The sequence below is a fragment of the Cydia strobilella genome, chromosome 1 (genome assembly GCF_947568885.1).
Source record: "Cydia strobilella chromosome 1, ilCydStro3.1, whole genome shotgun sequence".
Lineage (NCBI taxonomy): Eukaryota > Metazoa > Arthropoda > Insecta > Lepidoptera > Tortricidae > Cydia > Cydia strobilella.
In genome coordinates, this window is record NC_086041.1 from 29955061 (window position 1) to 29979680 (window position 24620).

The 24620-nt window shown below is 41.1% G+C and overlaps 2 protein-coding genes across 5 annotated transcripts in view; one reads left to right on the top strand and one right to left on the bottom strand.

The window, feature by feature from the left end:
* Nucleotides 1-534: 534 nt before the first annotated feature.
* LOC134743664 (serine palmitoyltransferase 2-like) lies at nucleotides 535-18670 on the bottom strand. Its single transcript, XM_063677257.1, has 9 exons — nucleotides 18470-18670; nucleotides 14139-14321; nucleotides 7464-7618; nucleotides 6778-6970; nucleotides 6143-6370; nucleotides 5678-5909; nucleotides 3515-3689; nucleotides 1426-1596; nucleotides 535-794 (listed from the first exon to the last, which is right to left on the bottom strand). Exons 1-9 carry the CDS (start codon nucleotides 18623-18625, stop codon nucleotides 686-688), a joined length of 1602 nt encoding a protein of 533 aa, XP_063533327.1. The 5' UTR covers nucleotides 18626-18670; the 3' UTR covers nucleotides 535-685.
* A 1119-nt stretch (nucleotides 18671-19789) lies between these two features.
* Nucleotides 19790-24620, top strand: part of LOC134743873 (reticulon-3-B) — a 39160-nt gene continuing 34329 nt past the window's right edge. For 2 of the 4 annotated variants that reach the window (XM_063677503.1, XM_063677511.1), the window contains exon 1: nucleotides 19790-20694. In XM_063677503.1, the coding sequence (XP_063533573.1) occupies nucleotides 20052-20694 (643 nt within the window). In that variant the 5' untranslated portion in view covers nucleotides 19790-20051. Of the gene's footprint in view, nucleotides 20695-22281; nucleotides 22439-24620 lie in introns of those variants that run through there. The other 2 variants (XM_063677546.1, XM_063677530.1) reach the window with 2 other exon arrangements.

The window sequence follows — 24620 nt, forward strand, 5'->3', positions numbered from 1 at the left end:
CCTGCGCTTTCAAAATTGTGTGAACATTTTTAAGTGCTTTTATTTTGAATAATTTACATTTATACAGCTTGCTATAAAGGTGGGGCTCCGGGACTGGCAATAATGTGTGTCGTAGGAAGTACAAAGGAGTAAGGTCACGGTAGAATAGCTGAGGGCCCGCGCCCCTTTCGATTGTTATAAATAAATAATTATTATATCAATAAATTTTTTATCGTAAAGTATTTTGTGTTTTATTACACGTGTTTGCACATCTGATATTAATTCATACATGTGATACCTATACCCCTATACTATTTGTTCATGAACTACAAAAGTTGCCTTTAAAACAAATACGTAGGTACTTAGATATTCCTAAGAAATGAAGTTTCCATTGATTTAATTCGTGAAACAAGCTTTTAACCATTAATAAGGCATAAGGGCGACAGAAATTATGCAAAATTGAATCCTATCACTTTGAAACAAAGTTCAAAATTATAAAGCCTTATAAAGGCATAAACAAAAATCGGACCGTCTTTTGGTAAATGACACACCAAGCAACATAAAATAATTTATTGAGTAATCTCACATACACTCGTACGCTAAGGCGGTCTTCACATTGGATGCGGATCGCCGCTCCAGTGTGCGAGCGCGACAGCGCATACACGGTGTCTCGCTCACACCAACATGATAACCGCGTAAAGTAAAGCTAGTGCGGGAGGCGTGAGTATCGCAGGCCGAGCTCGTCGGCCGCCGCTTCGATGGCCGCGAGCGCTTTGTCGAGTTGCTCTCGTGTGTGCGCCGCTGATAGGCAGAACCTGTGGACGAGATAAAGTTGGTCAAACCAAATTGTCAGTAAATTAAGAACAAAAAAACTATACTCATTTTCTTTTGGCTACTAGTACTAGTGTAAGACAAAAATAGCATGATCCTCTCTATGTTTGAAATGAGACAGTCCTTTGATAAACTATAAGCAAGTCAATATTATTGCACCAATAATTATACATTTACATACATGTAAAACTACAAAGAAATTTTAAAGAAAAATAGACCCAGGTACAATAAGCCCGGTTATAAGTGTTATTATAAAGTTTATAAAATGAAATAAATGTCAAATGCTAAAGAAAAAGTGACTAACACCTCTGGTGGCCGAGGTCAGAAGATATAGTGTGACTACTTAAAAACACAAATCAATTTTTTTATTTATTAAGTAGCAGCAGTTATAAATTAGAAAGTACAAATGCGAACAAATAGTGCAAGACTAAAAGTGTTGGTGAGGATAGTAAGAGCGGTTTCGCACTACGTCCGATTTTCACGGGTTCGGATCGGACGTAGTGCGAAACCGCTCTAAGGCGTGGTACGGAATTACGTCAGTATTCTATGTATTTCTGGGGTGAGTTAGAACAACAATACTCAGTTACCCGTGCGGGCGTCGTACTCGTAACTCACCGTATGCGGGCCTGGTGTAGCGGCGTGGCGGGGAAGCCGACGCCGACGGTGGCCACGCCGGCCGCCGTGAGCCGCTCCACGCACGCGGCCATCTTGCTGAACGAGTACACCATCATGGGGACCACGGGGGACTGGGGGTGCCCGTACGTAACTACTCCCATCGCGCGTAGTCTGCAATAAACGAAATAATAACATTAGTATTCAACCGAAATAAATGTCATATACGAAGGAAAAATTACCAAAGCCTCAAGTGCTGGAATCGAACCAGCGTCCCCCGTTTACCGGACCGGTGCCCGAACCACTCGGCTATCCGGTCACGTATATGACAATTTCCTGAAGGCTCGTGGCGCCCCCACAAAAAAGACATCATAGTAAGTAATTTAATCTGTTCTTAGAAGATTAGTATTGTCCATAATTGAGTGTTTTAACCTTTTGACCGCCAAAGACGGTAAATCACGTCGTCGACATTTTGTGCCACTCACGCCGCCGACGTCATTTGCCGTCCAAACTTAATTTATCAAAGACTCTTTAATAAATAACTATATTTCTTTGTTTGTATTTGCATTATTTTATTTTGCCCTTCTACTTTATTGTATAACTTTATTACAATTCAACTATGAATAGAAGGTTAAAAAAAACAACATTATGTTATAATACGACTTACCCAGTAAATAGCATAGCTAGCCACGCCAAAAACGGCACTTGACGTCGCCTAGTGATGTGACCGAGTCATGGAGGAATAATATTATTATATGAAAGTAACAATCTCCTAATAGAAATCGTTTCGCGCAGTTCCGACAAACACGCTAGCGCCATCAATAATAGATATGGCTTAATCCCATACATTTTGTAATAGGAGTTGTTTTTGCTAAAATAACTGCTATTTGTGCTGTTACGGTACTTGTTTTCGTGCTTAATTTAAACAACTTGGTTTGAAAGACGGTACTGACCTTTTGTGATAATGTAACCCCTTATGCATTTATTTTATTGTAACGATACTGCAGTTTGCTAATTAGTAGGTAATAATAATCGACAACGGGTTTGCACATCTCTGAGTAACGCGCGCTTATCAGTGTTCCGTGCGCCCATGACGGCACTTCACGTCCGATGCCTGACGTCACCACCAAGTAGTGATGTGGCATTATTGAGAGATTTGAGTCGAAGTTACAAGTACATTTTGATATTTAAATACGTTATTTAAAGGTTTTTAGTAGAGCTAAAAGCCAGAATTATCTAATATTATATTGTAAAACACCTGTGTAGTGGTTCTTCTAATCTAAGTATGTCAAAAACGAAATCAGTGAAAATATCGATATCCTGTTTTGTAATCACTATTGTTCTCTAAGGTTTTATTTTGCTTCATTGCGGTGTCACGTCGAGTTACGTCAATGCTTGGCGTTCAAAAGGTTAAAATAAGTCCGGCAGGAATGTCTCAGAAGATAGAAAACAAGTCACGAATGTCGCATTCTTCTTATTCGCAAATGCAAATCTCCGAATTCGAATGTTAGAGAATATAATTAGAGAAAACTATTTATGTTATTATTTTCCTTCCAAATCACAGTGAGAGTACAGACCGTTCGCGGAATTATCTCATGTTAATTCTAAGCGCGGCCCGGATTCCGCGCGCAGATTCTAAGCGCGTTAAGTACCTACTTGCACAACGATGGGTGACGTCATTATCTGCCCGTAAACCTTACGAAAGGCACTGTAAATGTAACCCTCCCTTACTGACTTCTTAAAAGAGAAATAATACTTACTATCACCTATCACCGTTCGCTAAAGTATCTTGTATTGTCCCTAAGAGCAGCCACGCGTGACAGCGGAGCCTGAGCGCGCTGAGTACTTGCGCAACAACAAGTTCAATGCTCCACGCAGACACAAAATCTAAATCAAGAGACACCGCAAAAGTAATACTAACCGTTCGCGGAAATATCTCGTATTATCCCTAAGCTCGACCCCCGCACCTGGCCGTAGGTACTGCGCTCGTAAATCTTAAAGCGCGACGACGGGCGGTGTCATGCTCTGCGCCGAAACCTGACGAGAGTTAGTTATAGTGAGCCGACCTGATAGGCCAAATAGTAATACTGACCGTTCGCGGAAGTATCTCGTGTTATCCCTAAGCGTGGCCACACGCGCCTGGCCAGATTCAGCGCGTAGATCCCTGAGCGCGCTAAGTATTTGCGCGGCGACGGGCGGCGCCATGCTCTGCGCGTACGCGTGCGCGTGCCCGTGCGCGCGCACCCAGTTCACGAGTTGCCGGGAACCTGTAGATATCGAGGCGGACTTTAGAGGTTATGAAAACTATTTAAGGTTTGACGTTACTCTTAAGTCCGAAAAATAAGCCGGTTCACTAGGTATGTACATCGAGTGTATACAGATCCTTATGAGAGACGGCACACCGCTTGCGTGACGTGTGCGTGCGCGGCTCAGATATTTTAGCGCACGCGCACGTGCACGTCTACGCACAAACGCAGCCGTTGTGCTCTAGCCTTAAGGTTTGACATATATTATAGATGATTTCACTAGAGCTGGCACGAATGGATCGAATGAGTGAATGTTAAAATTTGTGTGCATGACAAAATGGTTGGTTGAAGGTTGATTCAATAAGTAATAATCATGTATTCAGATAATTCTCTTATAACTGCCCCAATTCAATGTAAAAAAATTAACAATTATACTGAAATTATTATGAACAAATAACTCTGTTGCACAATGATGCCGTGAACTACAGAAACTTTTAGCGAAACCACTACATTTCATATCATTTTTCCGTAATTTTCTGCAATGTCAATGTGAAAACAGGGTATAAACAAAATGAAAACTCCAAGCAAATTAAATTTTCTTACCTAAATATACATATAAATTTCAACGTATCTTAAACATTAACCACTGTTATATATTTTACCTGTTTAATCCTAATAAAATTAATTCCTCTTTTTCTCTCTACTAACGCCACACGCATTCGTAGTACCGTGCTTTCATAGCACCTAAATCTATTGGATTAATATATGCTAAAACACCAACTACAGTCCACTGGCTTTACGCCACATTTTCTGGTCCTTCGAGCCGGATATTGATTTTCTCAAAATTTTGACCCCTAAATTTATTTTTTCCCCAAATCCTATCTTCTATAGGCTAACCGTTGCGTTTCCCCTGCGGATCGTATCCGCATATTATCTCGCTGTTTTCTATTCCTTTCTACGGTCTTACTGATATTTATTTCAATAAAATATTCAATTCGTCATACATTTTGTCCGTGACAAACAATGGCGGAAGGCGAGGTGCAATTGTTACAGAGCTACTAGTACCAATAAGCAAAGTCTACGTCAAATATGTTTACATTTAATCACCTTATTACAAAGGAATAAAGTGTAAAAGTGTAAACATATATTTGACTATACCCACGCTATATACCCGCCAGCCGCCTGAAGCCCGAAAGCAGTTACGAGCGTTTTCACATTGTCCGATCCGATATCAGATGTAGGATCCGACATCCGCGTAGTCAGGCCGCGAGGGCGCGCCCGGGCGCCGTCTTTAGCGGTCATGTACTACAAGAAGCATTATGCCTACACATACGCACACAAACAAATATTATCGGTCCGACAACTGACGGGGGGCTCCGACATGGCTAAATTTATCGGAAGCGCCATTCCGATATCGGATGTCGGAAGGTGCCTATGACAAAAACAGCTGCAGGAGAGTGCCATTAGCATTAAGTCCGCCTTTTTGCGTTATTCATCGTTTTTAGGGTTCCGTACCCAAAGGGTAAAAACGGGACCCTATTACTAAGACTCCGCTGTCCGTCTGTCTGTCTGTCTGTCACCAGGCTGCATGTCATGAACCGTGATAGCTAGACAGTTGAAATTTTCACAGATGATGTATTTCTGTTGCCGATATAACAACAAACACCAAAAACAGAATAATATAAATATTTAAATGGGGCTCCCATACAACAAACGTGATTTTTTTGCTGTTTTTTTTTTTCGTAATGGTACGGAACCCTTCGTGCGCGAGTCCGACTCGCACTTGGCCGGTTTTTAGTAATAATGATTTAATGCATAAATAAATACAGAGAAACACCCGACATTTGATATCGGATCGGACAATGTGAAACCACTCTTAGTAAACGTGCCAATTAGCACGTCAACATCTCTCGGACTGACACCACCCTTGCGGGCCCAGGGCTCCTATACCGCGCGCTTTATCTAACTACATCTTAGCCAAGTTGCCACTAATATAAATAGGTACATACCCGCGATGTACCCGCCCGCAGCCCTGAAGCTCTTAGTGAAGGTGCCCATGAGCACGTCCACGTCGGCGGGGTCCACGCCGCACGCGTCCGTGGCGCCGCGCCCGCGCGGACCCAGCGCGCCCACGCTGTGCGCCTCGTCCAGGTACAGGTGCAGCCCGAGACGCTTCTTCAACGCCACCACGGCCGGCAGCGCCGCCACGGAGCCCTCCATGCTGTACACGCCTTCTACTACCTGCAACAACGAACAACTTGGTAGAATTCAACTTTCAAAACTTTACAGCTCAAACAATTTTGGTCTTCCTCATATTTGTTATTTACTTTATTTAATTAGCCAAAGTAATGGTTTTAACGAAAATGACGTCTATCTGAACTTTCAACCTGGAGGGCAAATGAAGCCTTATTTAGAAATTAGTCCGGTTTTCAAAATTCAGGGTAGCTTAAGAGGGTAACAAACGAAAGACTTACAATAACAATCTTCTCCCACTTCCCCTCCGCCCTCGCTTTCCTCGCGAGCTGCTCGAGGTGCCTCACGTCGTTGTGCCGGAACACTCTCACGGTCACTCCCGCCAGCCGCAGCCCCAGTATTAAACTCGCGTGGTTGTTCTCGTCGCTCAGGACCAGCGCACCGGGCGCCAGGAGGCCGGGCAGCATGAGGGAGTTGGTGGCGAAACCCATTCCTACTACCACGGCTGCCTGAAAACAAACATTTAAACATTTAAGGACACGTAAAAGACAAAACAAATAAATCTTACTATGAGCTTTTTGAGTTCAATCTGTCTGAAAAGTTGCAAGTTGCATTAACAACCCAGCAGGCCTGGCATGATTAGTAATTTGTGCATTTGTGGCAATGGCAATATTTTTGGAAACTCAATCTGAACTTAAAAAACTGAGAAAAAGAAAAGAAATATAATGAGTTTTTGAGAAAATGTTGTTTCCTTAGTACTCTCTGAGCAAGCTTCTGAAGCTAAACATTTTGTTAAAAACACCACGAGCTCTGCCGTAGGTAGATCACGTATGAATGAATAGCTAAAACCAGAAGAGTAACCCTTATACAAATTTTGGAGAGTAGTTAAGTCGGGTAGCGGCTCTTTCTGTCTTACCTCAACACCCAAAAACTCAGCAAGCTCAGACTCGAGCTGAGCATGCAACGGACAGGAGCCCAGCTCCGCCCGCGACGAGCCCAGGGCGAGCCCGTAGCGGCGAGTGGCCGCCTCCACGTCGGCGTTGCCGCCTCGGTACCCCAGGTAGTTGTACGAGCCCAGGTTCACGCATTTCAGCTCGCGTCCCGTGAACCTGAAATCAGAGTAGGAATATTTAAAGCATTTATTTATGGTAAGAGTAAAATCATACTAACGCAAACGCAGAAATTCGAAATGCGTTGGTCGGGATACTCTCGTGAGCAGTCCCCGAACGAATACCACAAGAGAGCCGGCAGGAGTTGAAAGGATCCATGCGGGTGGAAAAATAGATTGGAGGCCTATGTTTTTAAGGTGAAGAAATATAAATAGGTGCGCTGCGTTCCAAGACCCAACATCGTCGATGTAGCTCGGAAGGCGGCCAAGCTAAAATGGGACTGAGCTGGCCACGCCTGCCGAATGAGTTGTGGGGCATAATAATTACGGAGTGGGAGTCTGAAAACTCAAATCGAGGATCTGGCAGACCGCCAGCGATGCACTGGATCAGTGGAGAAATTAGGTAGGAGAGCTTTGCCCAGCACCAGCAGTGCAACACGACAGGCTCGAAATAAATAATTCATGTATGTAGTTCAGGTTCCGACAAGGGTTACCTGAAGGTCCAGTTGTAGTCGTTGGTGGCGCGCTCTTTCAGCGTGATCTCCGCTTCAGGTGTGGAGCAGACTGGTCGATTGAAGCAGTGTTTCACTCGTCGGTACACATAGCGCGAGTAGAACTGGTCGAACGGGTTGTATAGCGGTGCGTAGCCCTGCGAAGACAATTAAATATCATCAATTAACAGTTCTTTGCTATCGATGCAACAACTGGCCCTATTTTGGGCTAGCAAACTTTCTTATATGGACAATACATACAGTACCTAGTTACAGATGTAGTGAATGATCTTTTCCGTCGTATTTCGTATTTTCGAACGTGTTACGTTATTCCAGTGAGTCTCAGTACAAAAATTACTGAGGTTGACAGAAGTTGACAAATATGAACGTTTCCGAGAAAATACAATGGCAAAGGATTGTTCACTACATCTGTACAGAGTGTCAGTACAAGAAGTCCACTGTTAATAAAATAAATAATAAATAAATAAATAAATATTATAGGACATTCTTAGGTACACAGATTGACCAAGTCCCACGGTAAGCCCAAGGAGGCTTGTGTTATGGGTACTCAGACAACGATATATATAATATATAAATACTTAAATACATAGAAAACACCCATGACTCAGGAACAAATAAATGCCCTTACCGGGATTCGAACCCAGGACCATCGGCTTCACAGGCAGGGTCACTACCCACTAGGCCAGACCGGTCGTCACGGACTGTTGGATAAAAACTCCAAAGTATGGTCACAATTATTAGGTAGTGTCTAGTGTCATCTCATGATGGCAAAAATTCCTGCACTTTGTAACTACATTTCTGCAGAAGTCGCCTTTCACTTTCAGATTACCTCCTCCTTCAACTATGATTAAGCAACGAATTTACGAATCCTAAGCTTACAACACACCAAGCAGCAAACTAGAAGTGACGTTAACAAATTTTAAAATATTTAGCAGACTCGATATAGGAAAAAAATCAATAATTCCTTATCAAGTACTTAGTACATCATGTACTCGTCAGTCAGTGTAACGCATGCCGTGCCTCTGCGTGATTCAGGTGCTTATCAGTAGCGATAGCGATCGATCACTCTGTACCTGAATACTTACGTCATGCTTTCCAACAACCCCACATTGCGTTTTGGCATTTTTCATTATGTAAGGATTTAGTACACAATATAGGTACTCAATTTTTACTTTTGTACCTCAATAGATTTGGAGTAAAAGCCAAAAGTATTTGTGGTTGCTGTAGACTCTACAGAGTGTAGAGGATTCTCCCAGCAACCCCCTCCCGCGAGTTCTTACATAAATAATACATTTTCCACTAAACGAGTGGCCAGAAAATTTTGTACTACGATTTTACCCTCAAATAAATTGACTATTTCTAGTGTAATTACCTAATAATGGCTAGAAAGCTCGCAAAATATGTCCTCGGAGGGACTCGGGAGGGGGGGGGGTTGCTGGGAGGATCCTCTAAAGCAACCCCTAATACTTTTGCTTTTTACTCCAAATCTATTGAGGTACAATTTTTTTTAAGTTAGTACCAATTGAGTACCTATTGTGTACTAAATCCTCAAATAATGAAAAATGCTAAAACGCAATGTGGGGTTGCTGGAGAGCATGACGTGAATACTCGAGTATTGTATCGTATCTAAATCCTACTACTACAGCTACATCCTAAAAATGTAACTGTATGTAAAATATGCCTTATTTTCTCCCCGTTGGGTAATTACCCCGGACCACAATCGTGCTCCGATACTTTTTATATATACATTAAAACTATATCTAAATCGGCATGCCTGTGTATCAACATACCACAATATAATCATTATAAAAATTCATTATGAATTTCAAATTTTGGACCAAATTTTGAAGCAAAGTAGGCACATTCTACGGTAGGTACATTAGTAGGTAGTTGTTTCAGTTAAGACTTTAAAATAGCCAACTAGACGTAGGTAATTTTTGCACGACTGATTGACTATTTAGAGTCTAAGGGGAAAGTGTACCGTAATGTGCCGCACCGAGCTTCAAGCCAATCATAGGCTGTCGTCAATCTGATCGATTAAATAGACCAGCCGTTCCAATTAATAGAAGACTCCTCGACTGCGCTACACACAAAAAGTTATATTCGTTACAAAGTTTTAGTTAAATATATTTTTTTACTACAGCTAAATACGAATGAGCAATGTCAATGGAAACAGACGTGAAGTGTTTTTAATGCGATAAAATGTTGCATTCCCGCTTCCCGCCCACAACTTATAGTTATTGTTCCATGAATCACGAATATTTCGGTACCTACTTTGGTAAATATTTCAATAGGTACTTTTAGTGATCCTCGATACAGTCAATGCAACGGGGAGTATTGTAATTTACTTATTCTGATATTGTGCATTAAAGGTTAAATAAATAAATCAAATGTGATGGCACATCAGAGGGCGATACCGGTTCGTACATGGCCGGTTGTTTTAGTACTTTATCTCGACAGAATGGACGGATTTTTTACTAAATATTTTTATGTTGCTTTAAACCTTACAATCGACTCTGACAAAATGTTTCGTTATTGGAACATGTTATTGTTTTCCAGAATATGCTATAAAAATAATCGAACGAGGCAAATTGTAAATAAACAATATAAAAAATAAAACGCGATAACAAAACCTCTACACGGAATCAATGCTACTGAGCAGAACACGAAGCAAAATATTCTTGTTAATACATGTAGAATCAGATAAAAAAATATGTTGGTATGGCTTTTAAGAAAAACGCATTTTAAAATAATAAAAAGGAAAAGTCAGTGGGGATAATTATTTCCCAATAGAGAAATTCCAAATTCTTAAATTAGTTATAACACCTCAATTTCGTAGAAATAGATAAACAAACTCGTAAGATTTCCTTTATTTCCACGACGTGGAGCTCCAGACAACAAATGTTGAGATCCCCGCATATTGGGCTAAATCTATATATTAGGTTGGGCTAAACCTATTTCTAAGTACATAGTCTGATGAGACTAGATTTTGCCCGCGGTGTCATGTCTCGGGAAGGTGCGACGTAGACGTGGACGGGCCTGTGGAGTGACGTCACTGCGGTAGTCTATAACCTACTTTCCTGCGTGAAACCTGGCGACTATTCTTGTTAGTTACAAGAGCGCGGGCGAAGTTTCTCGGTGGAACCAGCTTGACGTGACCTCAAAGTTCGTGTGTAGCCTTATTGCCGTAAAACCTTATTGTGTAGTTGAGCATTTGTGACGTTTACAATCAAAAGATACCACATCGTCGCTTACCATAAGGACGAAAATTGCTTGTATTTTTATACGAAAAACCTGTCACGGCGTCCTTATGACAAGCGACAATGTTGCTTGAAAACGACACATGAAGCTTTGTATTTTGTATTTTTGGTTTAGAGTAGATGTTTGAGATTTAAACGCGTAAATTCTCACATTACATTTTAAAAAAAAGAAGACAATACGAGAAAAACTACTTAAAAAAAAGACAATACGAGAAAAATCTGTAGTCTGGTTACATTTCTTCTAAACTTTCATCTTTTTTTTTTTGAAATATTATGATGCCAACGAAAACCAGTAATGTTACCCTTGAATAAAAGAAGTAAAGCAATGGTCGTATGTCTATTCCCACGCACATTAATATGAAATCGATACGGGAATTTGACGCAGGTCATAAAACGATATAGCGATTGTTGAGGCTTTAGGTAGGTTTAACTGGTGTAAGTACAGTAAGTAGTACGTGGTAGTACCGAAGGGTAGGGATGCGGAATTCAGACTCATGGATCCGAAACCCGACCGCTTGTGATACCTACACAATTAGGTTTTCGGAACTACGGATCATGAGTGTATCTGTCATTTTACAGACTGAGAAATAACCATTCAAAGTGACCCGTTTTCATTGCCCTCGAGTCAGGGCCGGATCTAGGGTAGAGCGAGTGGAGCGGCCGCTCTAGGCGCCGGATGGCAAGGGGGGCGCCAAAATGTCAAAAGAAAAAACAACATAAAAAAAAGACGCGCGCTTCAAAGAAGGGCGCCAAAACCCGATTTCGCTCTACCCTGATCAAGGACTCGGGCCGACACTGCCTCGATATAGTTTGCTCCTGTTAGTTGCGCAAGCGATTGTGTAAGCAGGACAAGGGTAGGCGTTGTTAGCGGCTGCTAATGGAATTCGCGGGCTCGTTTAGATCAATTACCAGAGCACAAATACGCGAATACACTGCTCTGTTGTAGAGGGCACTACAAAGACACCTGCGATCTGAAAGCTATTGCAATGGCACCTTAGAATGCGTTATATGCTGCAAAAATTCAACGATTGCGAAAAGAAAGATGAAGAAGCGAATCGCTTTGTGAATTAATGCTTTAACACTTGACTAAGTAAGCATATCTACCACTTTTACACCGTCAGTGTGCAGTGCTGAGCTCATTCGACTTAGCTTAGAGTCATTTTTAGAATGTAACTTTGTTTTTTGCATAACTTCGTTCTTTATCTTTAGATCAAGTTATAATTTTAATTTGGTCAACAACATCATTAACTACTTAGTTTTCAATGAATTCCAAGAATACGATAACAGCCACGTATAGTGCAAAAACCAATACGATATACCTACGATACAAGCCATGCCAAATTTAACCTTATGATGAATCCATATGATCCATTATACAATATTGTGCAGAATGTGGAATGAGTTGCCTCCTGAGGTATTTCCTTTGCGCTACGACATGGAATTCTTCAAGAAGCGGGTATTTAGGGTTCTAAAGGGTCGGCAACGCTTAAGTAGCACCTGTGGTGTTGCTTATGTCCATGGGCGACGATAACCTCCTCCCATCAGGCGGCTCGTCTGCTCGTTTGCTGACTATCACATAAAAAAAAATGTGTCGACTATGCTCAAATTTCTGTTGCTAAATTATTTTATAATATCTAAGAGGACATCTTTTACTTTGATTATAATTAGGTAAGGGTTTTTGTCAGTGTTAGGAAAACTACGACTACGCATCTTATCACTACATTTTTACACTACAGCACAAAAACTAATAACTAAACTGTAGATACTGACAACACTCACCTCTATACTTGAAATTATTTGAGATGGACATTCATTTACAAACTAATATTAGTTGCAATTTAAATTTTCTAGCCTAACATTAAGGTCCATATTCTAAATGGTTACTTCAAATTGTCTCATCCCTAATTTAAGCTATGTCTGTTAACGATGATTGCCGCCTTTTACGAGTTGCCTAATCTGCCATGTTTGCATATTCATATTCATTCGTCCAACAACACTACCTACTCTCATGTTTTCTTTTGCATAATTTGCATCTACTGGTGTTTTATGCCACTGTAACTAAAGTAACTGAACCTAACCAATATCAGAATAACTTTTCTACCGTACTGGACACAACCATTTTAATTCATCTACGAAGTACTTCGCACATATCCATAAGCATATTCTGCCTAATATTTACTACACAATATCAAAGCAATAAAATTAATTAATTTGAAAGAATTTTCTTCGAACTTCGTTATCTAACCTCTCTATTACTCTTGTAAATTCGATCGACAAAGAGGCAAACAACTAAATTTTAATTTCCACGTTTCCCGGTAGGCCCTCTGTAAACAAACCGCCTTGATGCATCAATGTCATATTTTATTATCTGTGAAAACTTGTCAAAATACTGTTTAGGGCACAGTATGTATAAGTTACTCCATGGTTTACGATAGGTGCTAGTGCTGCACTGGCGGCAGAACATTGCAGTAATAACCCCTATTCCGTATTATACAGATAAGGTAACATGACATGAACTAATGAGATGAAGATTATAAACATGGTCTGATGTTTCTGAAGTTATCACTCGCTGAATGTCCTGATAACACCAATACTTATTTGCCTGCTGACTCATTCATCAAACGCGAGTCGCGAGTACAATAAATCGCGATGCTCAAGTTGTCCTATTTCAAGTTTTAAATACAATTTTCAAATTTGCTAAGGATTAAGGAGTGAGCAGCGTTCGAAACACTTACCAGTGTGTAATGTGCTCCAGTTAGGACACACCTAACTTGGGGGAGAAGAACAGGTGATTCATGTAGCTCCAGATGATGAGAAGGTAAAAAACTGAACTGCTTTATAGCAGGGGAGTGAGATGTGCCTTTAGAACATACCTCCCTATTCCTCTCCGTGGCAACTTTGGGTGGGAAGAGAAACTGGTTTATGTAGCTCAAGAAGATGAGAAGGAAGAAACTGAGCTTTGTCAGAGCTGGTGTAATGATTGGGCAAGGCAAGCAAGACCCCTCAGTGCTGAATGAGCAATTACGGCCTACCTCTATATTACTTTCGTGGCGATATTGAGCGAGAAGAGCTACTGATTTAAAATGTAGCTCAAGAAGATGAGGAGGTAAAAAACTGAGCTACTATAGAGTTTTTTTCAGTTGAGACATACCTCTTTTCCTCTCCGTGGTGACCTTGGGCGGGAAGAACAACTAATTAATGTAGCTCATGATGTAGCTCAAAGAGTGAACAGTGCTCGAATGACTTCTCAGTGCTGAATGAGCAGTTAGAACATACCTCTCTGTTCCTCTCCATGGCGACTTTGGGCGGGAAGAGCTACTGTTTTAAAATGTAGCTCAAGAAAATGAGGTAAAAATTTGAGCAGCTGTAAGGAGAGATTTTTTCAGTTGGGACATACCTCTCTCTTCCTCTCCGTGGCGACCTTGGGCGGGAAGAGCAACTGATTAATGTAGCTCAAGAAGATTATAAGGAAGAAGCTGAACTGCGTGAGAGCTGCAGTGATGAGTGAACAGCGCTCGAAGGACTCCTCGGTGCCGCCGAATGTCTTCCAGTCCAGGGGTGGTATGTGTGGCGCTCGTTTCTGTGAACATCACAGTTTTAATTAGCACTTCATGAATTTCAACCTTTGTAATGTATGAAATGCGGCTCCGCACGCCGTTCCGGTGTGCGAGCGCGACATCGCTATATACGGGAAAAACGCGTCTCGCTCACACACCGAAGGGGCGTGCGGATCCGCGTCAGTGTGATAACCGCATAATAGCACGAAACAATCTAACGGACATAAGTAACATTTAAAGAGCCACTTATACGTTGCTGACTACCGATAACCCTGAGTATTCGCTTTTTGAAGAACCCCATGTTACAATTCCAACGCAAAGGAAGCATCGCCTCGCCGTGTTGTCCGCCTGTTTTGAAGTGAGCATGAGTTTCCTTTCAGTCGTTCAATAATGGAAAGCAATGTTTATCTTGACTGCTCAAGTGAAACAAGCCTGCATGGCCTAGACAAGGACAGAGTCAAATCAAAGAGGGTTCGCAAGGTTGCGGTAAGGCAGACATTAATGGACACTTAAGTATTACAGAAACGTTGACACTCATTGATGGCTATTTTAAACCTTATATGAATGACATAAAGTGAATTAATTGTCACACAATAGTTTGTAAGAGCGACTTCCTCGAGTGCCCACGCGCCGCGGCTACTATCTGACACTCAATTCATTGCAGAAATTGGGCCATGCCACATTTTTATCAATGTCTTTGGCTTGGTAACAAAAAAAACTATTCACAGTCAAGCCTTCCTATTCCCTGCTTCGAATAACAGTTTAGATGATTACCTACTGGCCTATAATATAATAAAAATTCAGAGGCTATAGACAAAGTTACAAATTAATTTACTTGTTAAAAATAATCCACTATTTTCAATATTTTCATTGATTGCTTCAATAGTGTTTTCATTTAAAAAATTAAATTCTTGCTCAAACATTTTCCTTACAGTGGGAATTAAAACTCAGTTTTGGTCAGTTGAGAAATAAGTAAGCTTCGAGTACTCGCACAAGTTTTCTTACTTGATTTTTAAATAAGTTGTATGGGAGGTATGGTAAAACGCATCAATAATAAGCTTTAAACTCGCTTAAAACTTAATACTTATTAAGCTTAAATCTTATTACAAATAAGTTAAAAGCAAAGCTCAGTTATAACTTGTTATAAATGCGAAGCTGTATGCTTGTTTGGTCCTGACGCGGTAAAAAAAGCGAAGGTTTTAAATCCTATATTTACAAGTAGTATGTATCCATGTTACAGTCAAGTTCATAAATATGTATAAATTTTTTCACCTTATTGCAATGGATTAAGGTAAAGAAATGTATACATATTTATGAACTTGACTGTACCATGGATATAGTCTCACAATAATATACATCAAAATGCACTCGTCAATCAGAGAATCATCGATAGCGATGGTGCCAATAGTGGCACCTGCGCATTACGGCCCGATTGTTCACCGCCGATGGAGCGTGCGCGTGCATTTAAAGTATCATAGAGTACAGTTAGGAATAAAAGTGCTAACTTTTTTGTACTTGTACTAGATGGATGGTGGACATTCAACCAACCAAACGAATCTTAGTGTACCAAGTTCATTAATTAATTTATGGTAAGGGTTATATAATAACCTTTTAAAAATAAGAATTTAACTATGAAAAGAAAAAAAACAATTTATTTTAAGTATACATACTTTGCAAGGTGCTAGGTGCTAAAAGCGCAGACGGTAAAGGAGGTCCGACAGAATGTATCATCAGTATTAAATAAAGTAGACTAGAAATTCTCATACACACCTTGGAATAGTTGGGATTTGTTGTGTAGATGATATTAAATAGCATTTTTACATTTTAGTTATTTGCCTATGAAAATTTAAACCAAAATGCTATTTATAATTTCAAAATGGACTTGACTGATCAAGGTTGTAGTTGTTAATTGTACTTTTTTGTAAAGCGATAGGTGACATAGGCATAGGCTACAACTGGCTGAGAAAAATATCATAGTAGTTGGGTAATAATTTATTTAAATATTTTACTTGTTTATGGTTCAACAACTGGCTTATCTCTACTTGCTAGTTGGCAGAAAAACTGATATTACTATGCTGTGTATATTTCGTACTTATGTACCTACTCTGTAATGTGGAATTTGTATGTTTATTGTACAAAACTGTATTTGACGTGTATCAGTATGCTACCAATAAAGATCATCTTATTATATCTTATCTAGTTGTGACACAATAAAACTTTAACAGTACACTTGTAACAATCCTAATGGAAACTATTTCTTCTTGTATGTTGTTCTTTTTGGTTCTACTAAATAGTTATTAAAATTTGTTATTGATCTGTCTGTCTTTTGTCCGATTATGAGCGGAATAAGAAAATCTTCAATAATAAATGCAATTTTAGTTACATGTAATATTTGCATATACATCTTGACTAAACCCATTAGGACATTGTATTAGTTAACAACAAAACGCGAGTTTAGTGACCGTGCACATAATCTGATACTAGAGATTCTGCACAGAAATGTAAAATAGACTTAAACTTCTCTCTCTCTCTTTAGCCTTTTTCTACCCTTTGGGTGTAGACCTCCTTCATTTTGCGCCATTTGTCGCGGTTCTGTGCGACTTGGAGTCTTCTGTTTTCCCGCTGTCTTCTTAATGTCGTCGTCCCAACGCGTCTGGGGTCTCCTTTGAGGACGCTCTTCCCCCCATGGTCGCCACTCGAGTAGTCGTTAGACTTAAACTTAAGCTTGGTTAAGGTTGGTTCCCGTTTGCAAAAATACGTCGAATTAATGTAAACAAACGAATCATCACTATACATTAGTAAATAATAAGCAGTGAGCGTACAATTCATGCCGGTTTCGTCATAATGACGTATATAAACACATCCCGTTTTTAAATATGTATAATAAAAATAAATATAAATAAAAAAGCCTTTTATTTCTGGGTAACATGAATTTATGAATTTAATTTTTTTTATGAATTATTTGCAAAACTTAGTCTAAATTTGTAAGGGTAGAAAAATCACACCAGAACCCTCTTATGAGAACCCTCTTTAAATATGTAATGACAGATAAAGACTATCAACATTCACTTACGTTAGTTTTTACATTAGTTACTGAAATAAAAAATAAGTATTTAATTAATGTAGTAATTGTATGCCCGAAAAGGGTAAAACTGTTGATACGCATAAAAAAATGTACCTAGCTATACTTCTTGTACCTACACAGTTTGAACAATAAATGTTTCTGATTTCTGATTTCTGAGTACTTAATGAGTTAGAAACGAAATGCTGTATTGTGTAATAATTAATAAATTAATGTTTCCGATTTTATTAAATTTAACTGAAATCTGTTGTTTCCGCACGCCTCATATTGATTTATAATTGGGTATGACAATGTCAGATAATGATGTTTTTTACTGTCCGTCTTATGTCACAAGTCTCAATAGACGTCTACTTAAATAGAAGAGGTTGATTAGATAGTAGCAATTAATGATTAATCCTATTTTCCATATTAGTTATTACGGTAACAATAAATAAACTTAAAACCTGAAACATCATGTATGTAGCTTGACATCATTTGGGGTATCATATATATATGACACCTTATTGTTAATGGCGCTTACGCCGCACAGCGTCGCGCGTCCCTTTTAAACAAAATAAATCGGCATGAATTGTACGCTCCCTGATCATACTTGTAAATGTTTATATAAACAATATATTTAAAAAAGTCATATCTTCACTTACTTCACTGAAGTTTTTTAGATAAATTGGTTTAAATTTTTACAAAATTAATGAAATAAAACATGAATGAAAGGGCATTCAAAAACCACTTTTGAATGCAGCTAAACATAAATCATTTACTGCTATCCAACTGAACTATCAAATAAAATTAAAACACTGATTCATGATTTCAATTGATACTATTAAGTGACAGACGTGACAGTAGTTATTGGAATGTTTCATGGTCTAGTAGTCACAGTGGGACAGTCCCGCTCGTAATCACGCACGGGACACCGGACACGAGATCTCGTAACTTTCACATTTTTAAGGTACGCAGGCCACAGTGCATCACCACCATGACCAGAACACCAGCTCGGCTAATATGTAGCCCCAGGAACTAGGAAAACTCAAACGTGAGGGAACTCAAACGTTTATGCACGAGGTTAACACGGAAAATATCGCAATTACTTACGTCATGATTGCTGTGCTGAGTAGACTTCGTGTATCCATTTTTATGATTGTTTATCTTGCCATTAGCACTAGATTCCTTTCCGTTACATTGCTGTGGTTTCTTCAACGGTCCCGCCTCACACGAGCCGACACTACCGTTCGCAGCCGTCGCCGCCATCCTTATCTTGTGCACTCAATACAAACTTCAGATTGAACTACAATATTTTGTAGCGATGTTTCTGCTGTCTGGTCAAGGCGTAGAGTTGCTTTATTTATGTTGCATTATACAAGCGCTTTTTGCGCTTTACCAGAAAATTAAATGCTGCCTGCCTGTCTGCCTGCTTTATCGACTGGGCGTATCTGTCAATGCTCTCAAATCTGTCAAGACACATGACAACTGACGTTGACAGTGACAGCTACCATACGCCACCGCTGAGTGGTTTTTATAAAAGGCTATAGTTGGTCAAGCAAATCTTGTCAGTAAATAAGAACGAAAAAACTACACTCATCCCCTTCTTCTGGGCGCCAGCACCAGTGCAAGACAAAGATAGTATGACTTTCTCCGTCTAAGCCCGAAATGAGGCAGTCCCTCGACAAACTATACATATCTTGCACCAAATGGCGTGCGGTCGATTGTGCGATTGCCTCGATTGGCGTGAGTATTATACTGCCAATTTGGTTTGATATATTATTTGTTGCTGGCTAAGTAGAAGCAACGAATTCAATCTATCAAATCAATCAAATGCCGAAATGTATTGCAAATCGCATGCGATCAGTGTCGTTTGAGAGGCCAAAACTACGGGTTAGAAATATGACGAAATGGAATCCTGTAAAAAGGTATTATTTCTATTACAATTCTTATAAAATCAATAATCATATGATGATGTGAAAAACTCGCAAAAGTAAATTTGATTTAATAGTTTTACAGGAAATATTTAAGTTCAATCAAAATTGAAAAACGTCTTAAGAGCGGCGTTCAAATACCTAGTTAGGCAACTAACTTTTGACCATATCATATTAGAAAATATTTATTTATAAATTTGCTGGCGTAATAAACAATACTTTGTTAATAAAGCCGGACATTTTGATGTCATTCTCAGTGCAACACAAATATAAAACAAATCTTGCATTCTGACCGCACTCTAATCAATTTTCGAATTGTCAAAAAAGCTCCGTCGGTAAAGCAGAAACTGGAACTGGAAGTCGATAATTTTGCATTTTCCTGCATTGAGTTCGCTAATGCTAAAAGATTCGCAGTCCGTGTAAAATTCTAGTAAAAAAAATCTGTGTGGAACTTTATTATATATATATCTTAGTTTGTATACTTTGTATTACATTAGCAATATATTTCTTTGTAAGCGCGTTCACATAGTCAAGGCAAGGGCGGGCTCCTCGCACTGGCGGGCCGGCGATGAGTAATACCGCTCGTCGTGCAGAGTGACGTCGCACAGCACCCCACACGGCCGCTCGCTCGCGAGCCTCAGTCCTCCGGCGCCCGGCGCCCCCACGACACGGCAACCGCCTTAACTGCGCACTAACGATTTTCCACCGCGCCCTAGGGACGCGCCCATCTTCCGATCACACTCTTCCACCACTACACTAGAATGGACGGCACGGATGATCTTCTAGGAGGGTTCGGCGACCAGATGCCGGCGGCGGCACCCCTGCCTCCGATGAAGCGCGAGCAGGACTCAACGGATGACTTCGAGCACCTGGGCCGCGAGGGTCGCGACGACAGCGAATCGCCGCGTCACGGGCCCGCGCGCCTCGCCACCCAGAACTTCCTGGACATGGAACGGGACGTGTTCGCGGACCCGCCGCGCGCGCCCTCCGCGGCGGACAAGCTGGCCGACCAGTTAGCCGACAAGTTCACTGACAGCGAGTCGGACGCGGACACGGCCGGCGAGTCCCCACTGCACCGGCCCGCGCCGGTCGCGCCGTTATCCGCGCCCGCGCCCGCGCCCGAGCCCACGCCCGTGCTGGCTCCGGCTCCCAGCCCCGCGCCCGTGGTCACGCCCGCGGCAGCGCCCGCGCCGGCTCTGGCACCCGCCCCGCCGGTGGAGGTGCCGCGGCCCGAGCCGCCTAAGCCGCTCGAGCCCGCGCCCCAGCCCAAGCCCGCACCAGTGCCCGCCCCAGTGGCGGCGCCCAAACCGGCTCCGGAACCGCCCAAACCCGCGCCCGAGCCCAGCCGCACGCCTGTCGCTCACGTCATTGAAGCTGAAGTCATCTTCTGCCAGATGGGACTTGGTAAGACATATTCTTTTACAAACTTATTAACCATTAATTGTCATTTTGCCAGATTCATCAGAACTTCTATTTCCAGGACCACGACTTTTACACTCAAGATTAGTCACAAGTCTAGGAAATGTTTTGTGATTGCAAAGCAAAGTCACAGTAGCGTGTTTAATATTTTGAAGCGTATGCTATTTGCATCTCATGATTTCATTGTCCAGTTTCGGCCCGAACTGGCGCTGCACGCGCTGGATTTTAAGCAACAATGGCCGTTCAAGGTCTCAAAAACTAAAAAGCCTGAGCAAAAACTGGTAGGCGCGTGACGGCGATGAATCATGGGTCATTAGGTTTTTTCACGACGAAGACTTCAGTACGTAGGTATTAAGATTGGGATGCGCGCGGGGTGCGGGGTCGCGGGGGTCTGAGAGGTGGCGGAGCGGCAAGAGCGTTGACCGCTGCACTAACGGCGCAACAACCCACGTTGCAGGCGGAAAGAAAGGACGTCCGCCAACAATGAGAGCACCCCGGAAGCTGTACAAACTTAATACCTAAGTGGGTCTTATGTCATTGTAATAAGGTTGTGCATCTTGAATGGTATATTCGAACTGCATTAAAGTCCCTCGAGTCCCTGTATCCATACTCGCGTATCGTAGCCGTGCCATACCCGCCCGTACCGTAGCATACGTGTCGCATCGGCGAAAAAATCGATGCATGTTATCCACGGGTCAAAGCGGACGTGGTGACTCATGAACGCATTTGCTGGTTACCAAAGCTACCATATGTACACTTTTTATCGATTTCCTCCCGAAAGTTATTGAAGTTTTCTGTCGGCTATTAAAAATTGGGTAGTTGGAGTTGAGCGGTTGCAGACTGAAGATAATTGCGCCTGTAAGTACCTAGGAAAATGTCATTTAATTGGGTTAAAAATTTGTTACGTTCGCTTTAACTACGTTGATTACAAGGTATTTACGCGATTTAAAAAGAAGAATTAACGGAAAAAGTCCGATACCTATGTCTGAACGTGAGGATAATGCTTAGTGTTAAGACAATTTTGAATCCTTTATTAATTTTTAGGTACTAAGTACCTACTTAGCTAACTTTTTTAAAATTTTAACTTTAATCACGATGGTATATATAATTTTAGACATCGTAGTTGTAATAAGGACACTATTATTAGGTATCCTAAAACTTGAATGTGCATCGCAAACATTCGCTGTTGCCTATTATCAGCTATTTACCGGGAGAGGACGATAGCACTATCTTATCTCATGAAAGCGGCATGTTGGCTCTCAACAATGTGAAAGTCCCGCGAATATTCGCAATTTGGACCAATTTATAATGTCGCGTGCAACTCATAATTATATTGCCACATAACCACGCCTCTGACGAATTTCGATAAGTAGTATTGCTATCTACAGAAGAAAAACCACCAGACTTCTATTAAATAATACACGCATCTACGTCAGCAGTTTAGCTAGCAATAACAGTGATGCGTTGATGTATTGCATGATCATTGGCGTTCCATAGATAGGGTATAGTCTGGTGGTGCGGGATGGGCGGGTGCCACCATCGCTATTTTTAGCAGCAGTCGCGAACCGCGAGCAGCTCACAAGCGCGCGACCTGCCGCCGCGCTCAAGTCGCCCGCACCTGCGATCCATGCAACTTCGCGAACACCGTGCCTAAGTGACTCATTAAAAGACCATTACCTTTTGTGTGTTTGTTGTGATTTAATCAAAATGGGATCCGATGACATCACTCGTGAGTATCGAGTTTACTTCGTTACAAATGTTCGTTTTGGGTGGCGTTGCTATTTTTTTCGGCGTTCACGAGTGTAACAGATGATCAGCCGCGTTTGAGGATTTTTGGAATGTTGTTATAACAGCGTAGAAGGATAACCGAGTCCGGTGTACCCACTTGAATTTAAAAAGTTTTGCTTACTCGTTTTGACGGAGCGTTTGCCACTTGGCGACGCTAAATTTTTGCCTGTGCCCCTGAAGGACTGTAACACATAACCTTTTCCTTGTTTTCCGTTATCTCCACGCCTGTGTCTAGGACTTGGTTTTGGCAGGCCTGTGCACCATTATCTGCAATTATCTGTCATTGATCAAGTGCCATGGGCATCGCTAAGGCGCATCCACTACAACTGGCGTGTTAAAGTCGTCGTGCTATTTATGTCCCGCATTATATGCAATGTTCGCGAATAAAAATTCCGCGCTTCGTATAGTTTTGTAGATATGTGTATATAGGCAGATATGCGGTGATACGTCAGCAGATCTCTAAACACCGCTGACCTAATTCCGGCCCTTCAAAAATGCGACGCAGTAGGCAGTAGCGGCCCTCTCGCCTCCCCTCGCGTTAAACAGGCACAAACAAAGGGTGGCAGTGGCACTTCAGATGTTCAGGAGCTGTAATCGTTTCTTATTCATCGCTAGCCGGCGGAAAAACAACAGACACTAAGTGGTATTTTGGTTAGCACACAGCTAATGGTAATTGCCATGGAAAGTTGAAATAATGATTTTAAGACGTTTGCAAAACTAGTTCAGACTTTTGAAACATTTCAACACTATAGCGAAACCGTACTGATCTAAATATTTTGAAATATGTCTCACGATAGTTTAATTTCGACCAAACTTATATTGATAGTTATCGTCGGCTAAAGTCGCAAACTTCTTATCTCCTCCAAGGGAGGAGGGGATTTAAAGGCAGTATCTAAAGTTGAAAACCTCTTTTATTATTTGATTGATGCAAAAAAAGGAGGAGATAAGAGGTTTGCGACTTTAGCCGACGTTATGTTCCTCCAAGATCAATAAGCTCGAGTTGATAGACACCATGTAAATTATTTAGTTGCAGTGCACCGTAGTTGGGTTTTCCGGAAAGCCTAGACGGTTTGTAACGGAGTGAGGGGTCGCGCGGTGAAGCCTTGATCGATACCGTGCGGCCGACGCATACCTACCGTTTCGAACTTCGTTTACTGAACGAGTACTCAGATACATTCACTACTGAAACTGAATAAAAAGTATGAATCTAAGTTAGAAAGTGAGTCAACATTGCATTCCGCTGTGGTGTGCCACGAGTCGACGACATTGTCACCCCTTTAGTACAGTTTTGCGAACAATGGTTGCCATTCTTCGCGTCCGCCTGCTTTGTGGGGTGAAAGTTAATTTCGGCAGAATTTTTACTGACTAAGCAACCGTGTCATTTGAAAGATTTTGTCCTTTTGTAAAATTTAAAGAGGTCAAATGTTTGGAAAGTAGATCTATTTTATTGCAATTGTGTTATCGGGCATCTTGTGTAAGCTGTATAAGGTTTACGGTAACACGTCATATTTAGCATGTTTCTTGTCCCAGTTAATAGACAGCAATCGATAGGGCGAATGAACCGCGCGTGTCACTTCGACTAGTATTTATTAGCCACAGTAAAAAACTGAAGCATTTTTACATAGGTATATATGACGGCCTCTTTCACATCATTTATTTTCATAATAACCCTTATATGTGTTCTGATCTAATAAAGTTGAAGTACTGATCAATGGTACCTTTGTGTTTTGTAGAACATCACAACGTAGTATCTCATGAGATATGTAGCCGCGTGCGTTATCTGTGCTTACCTCTAAAATATGTATAGGTACCTGGCACTGACTAGGGTCATTCTGAACTTATAATAGTTCGAGCTGATCATCATCTTGATCTTGTCAAAGATTTTCCTGACCTTTTACTCACTATAGATAATCAATTTCTCTTAGCTGTAATTTCGGCGACCTTCTGAATAAAATAAGTGCTAAATAAAAATACTATTTGTTAGAATATGTAAATGCGTCACTTATTGATTGATACATACAAGTACAAGTTAAGTACCTAGTATAAGTAGCGATGACATCTCCCGCATGAGTTCACAAAGTACCCATTGCTTAAGAATGACTCACACCAATCTATTTTTTTAT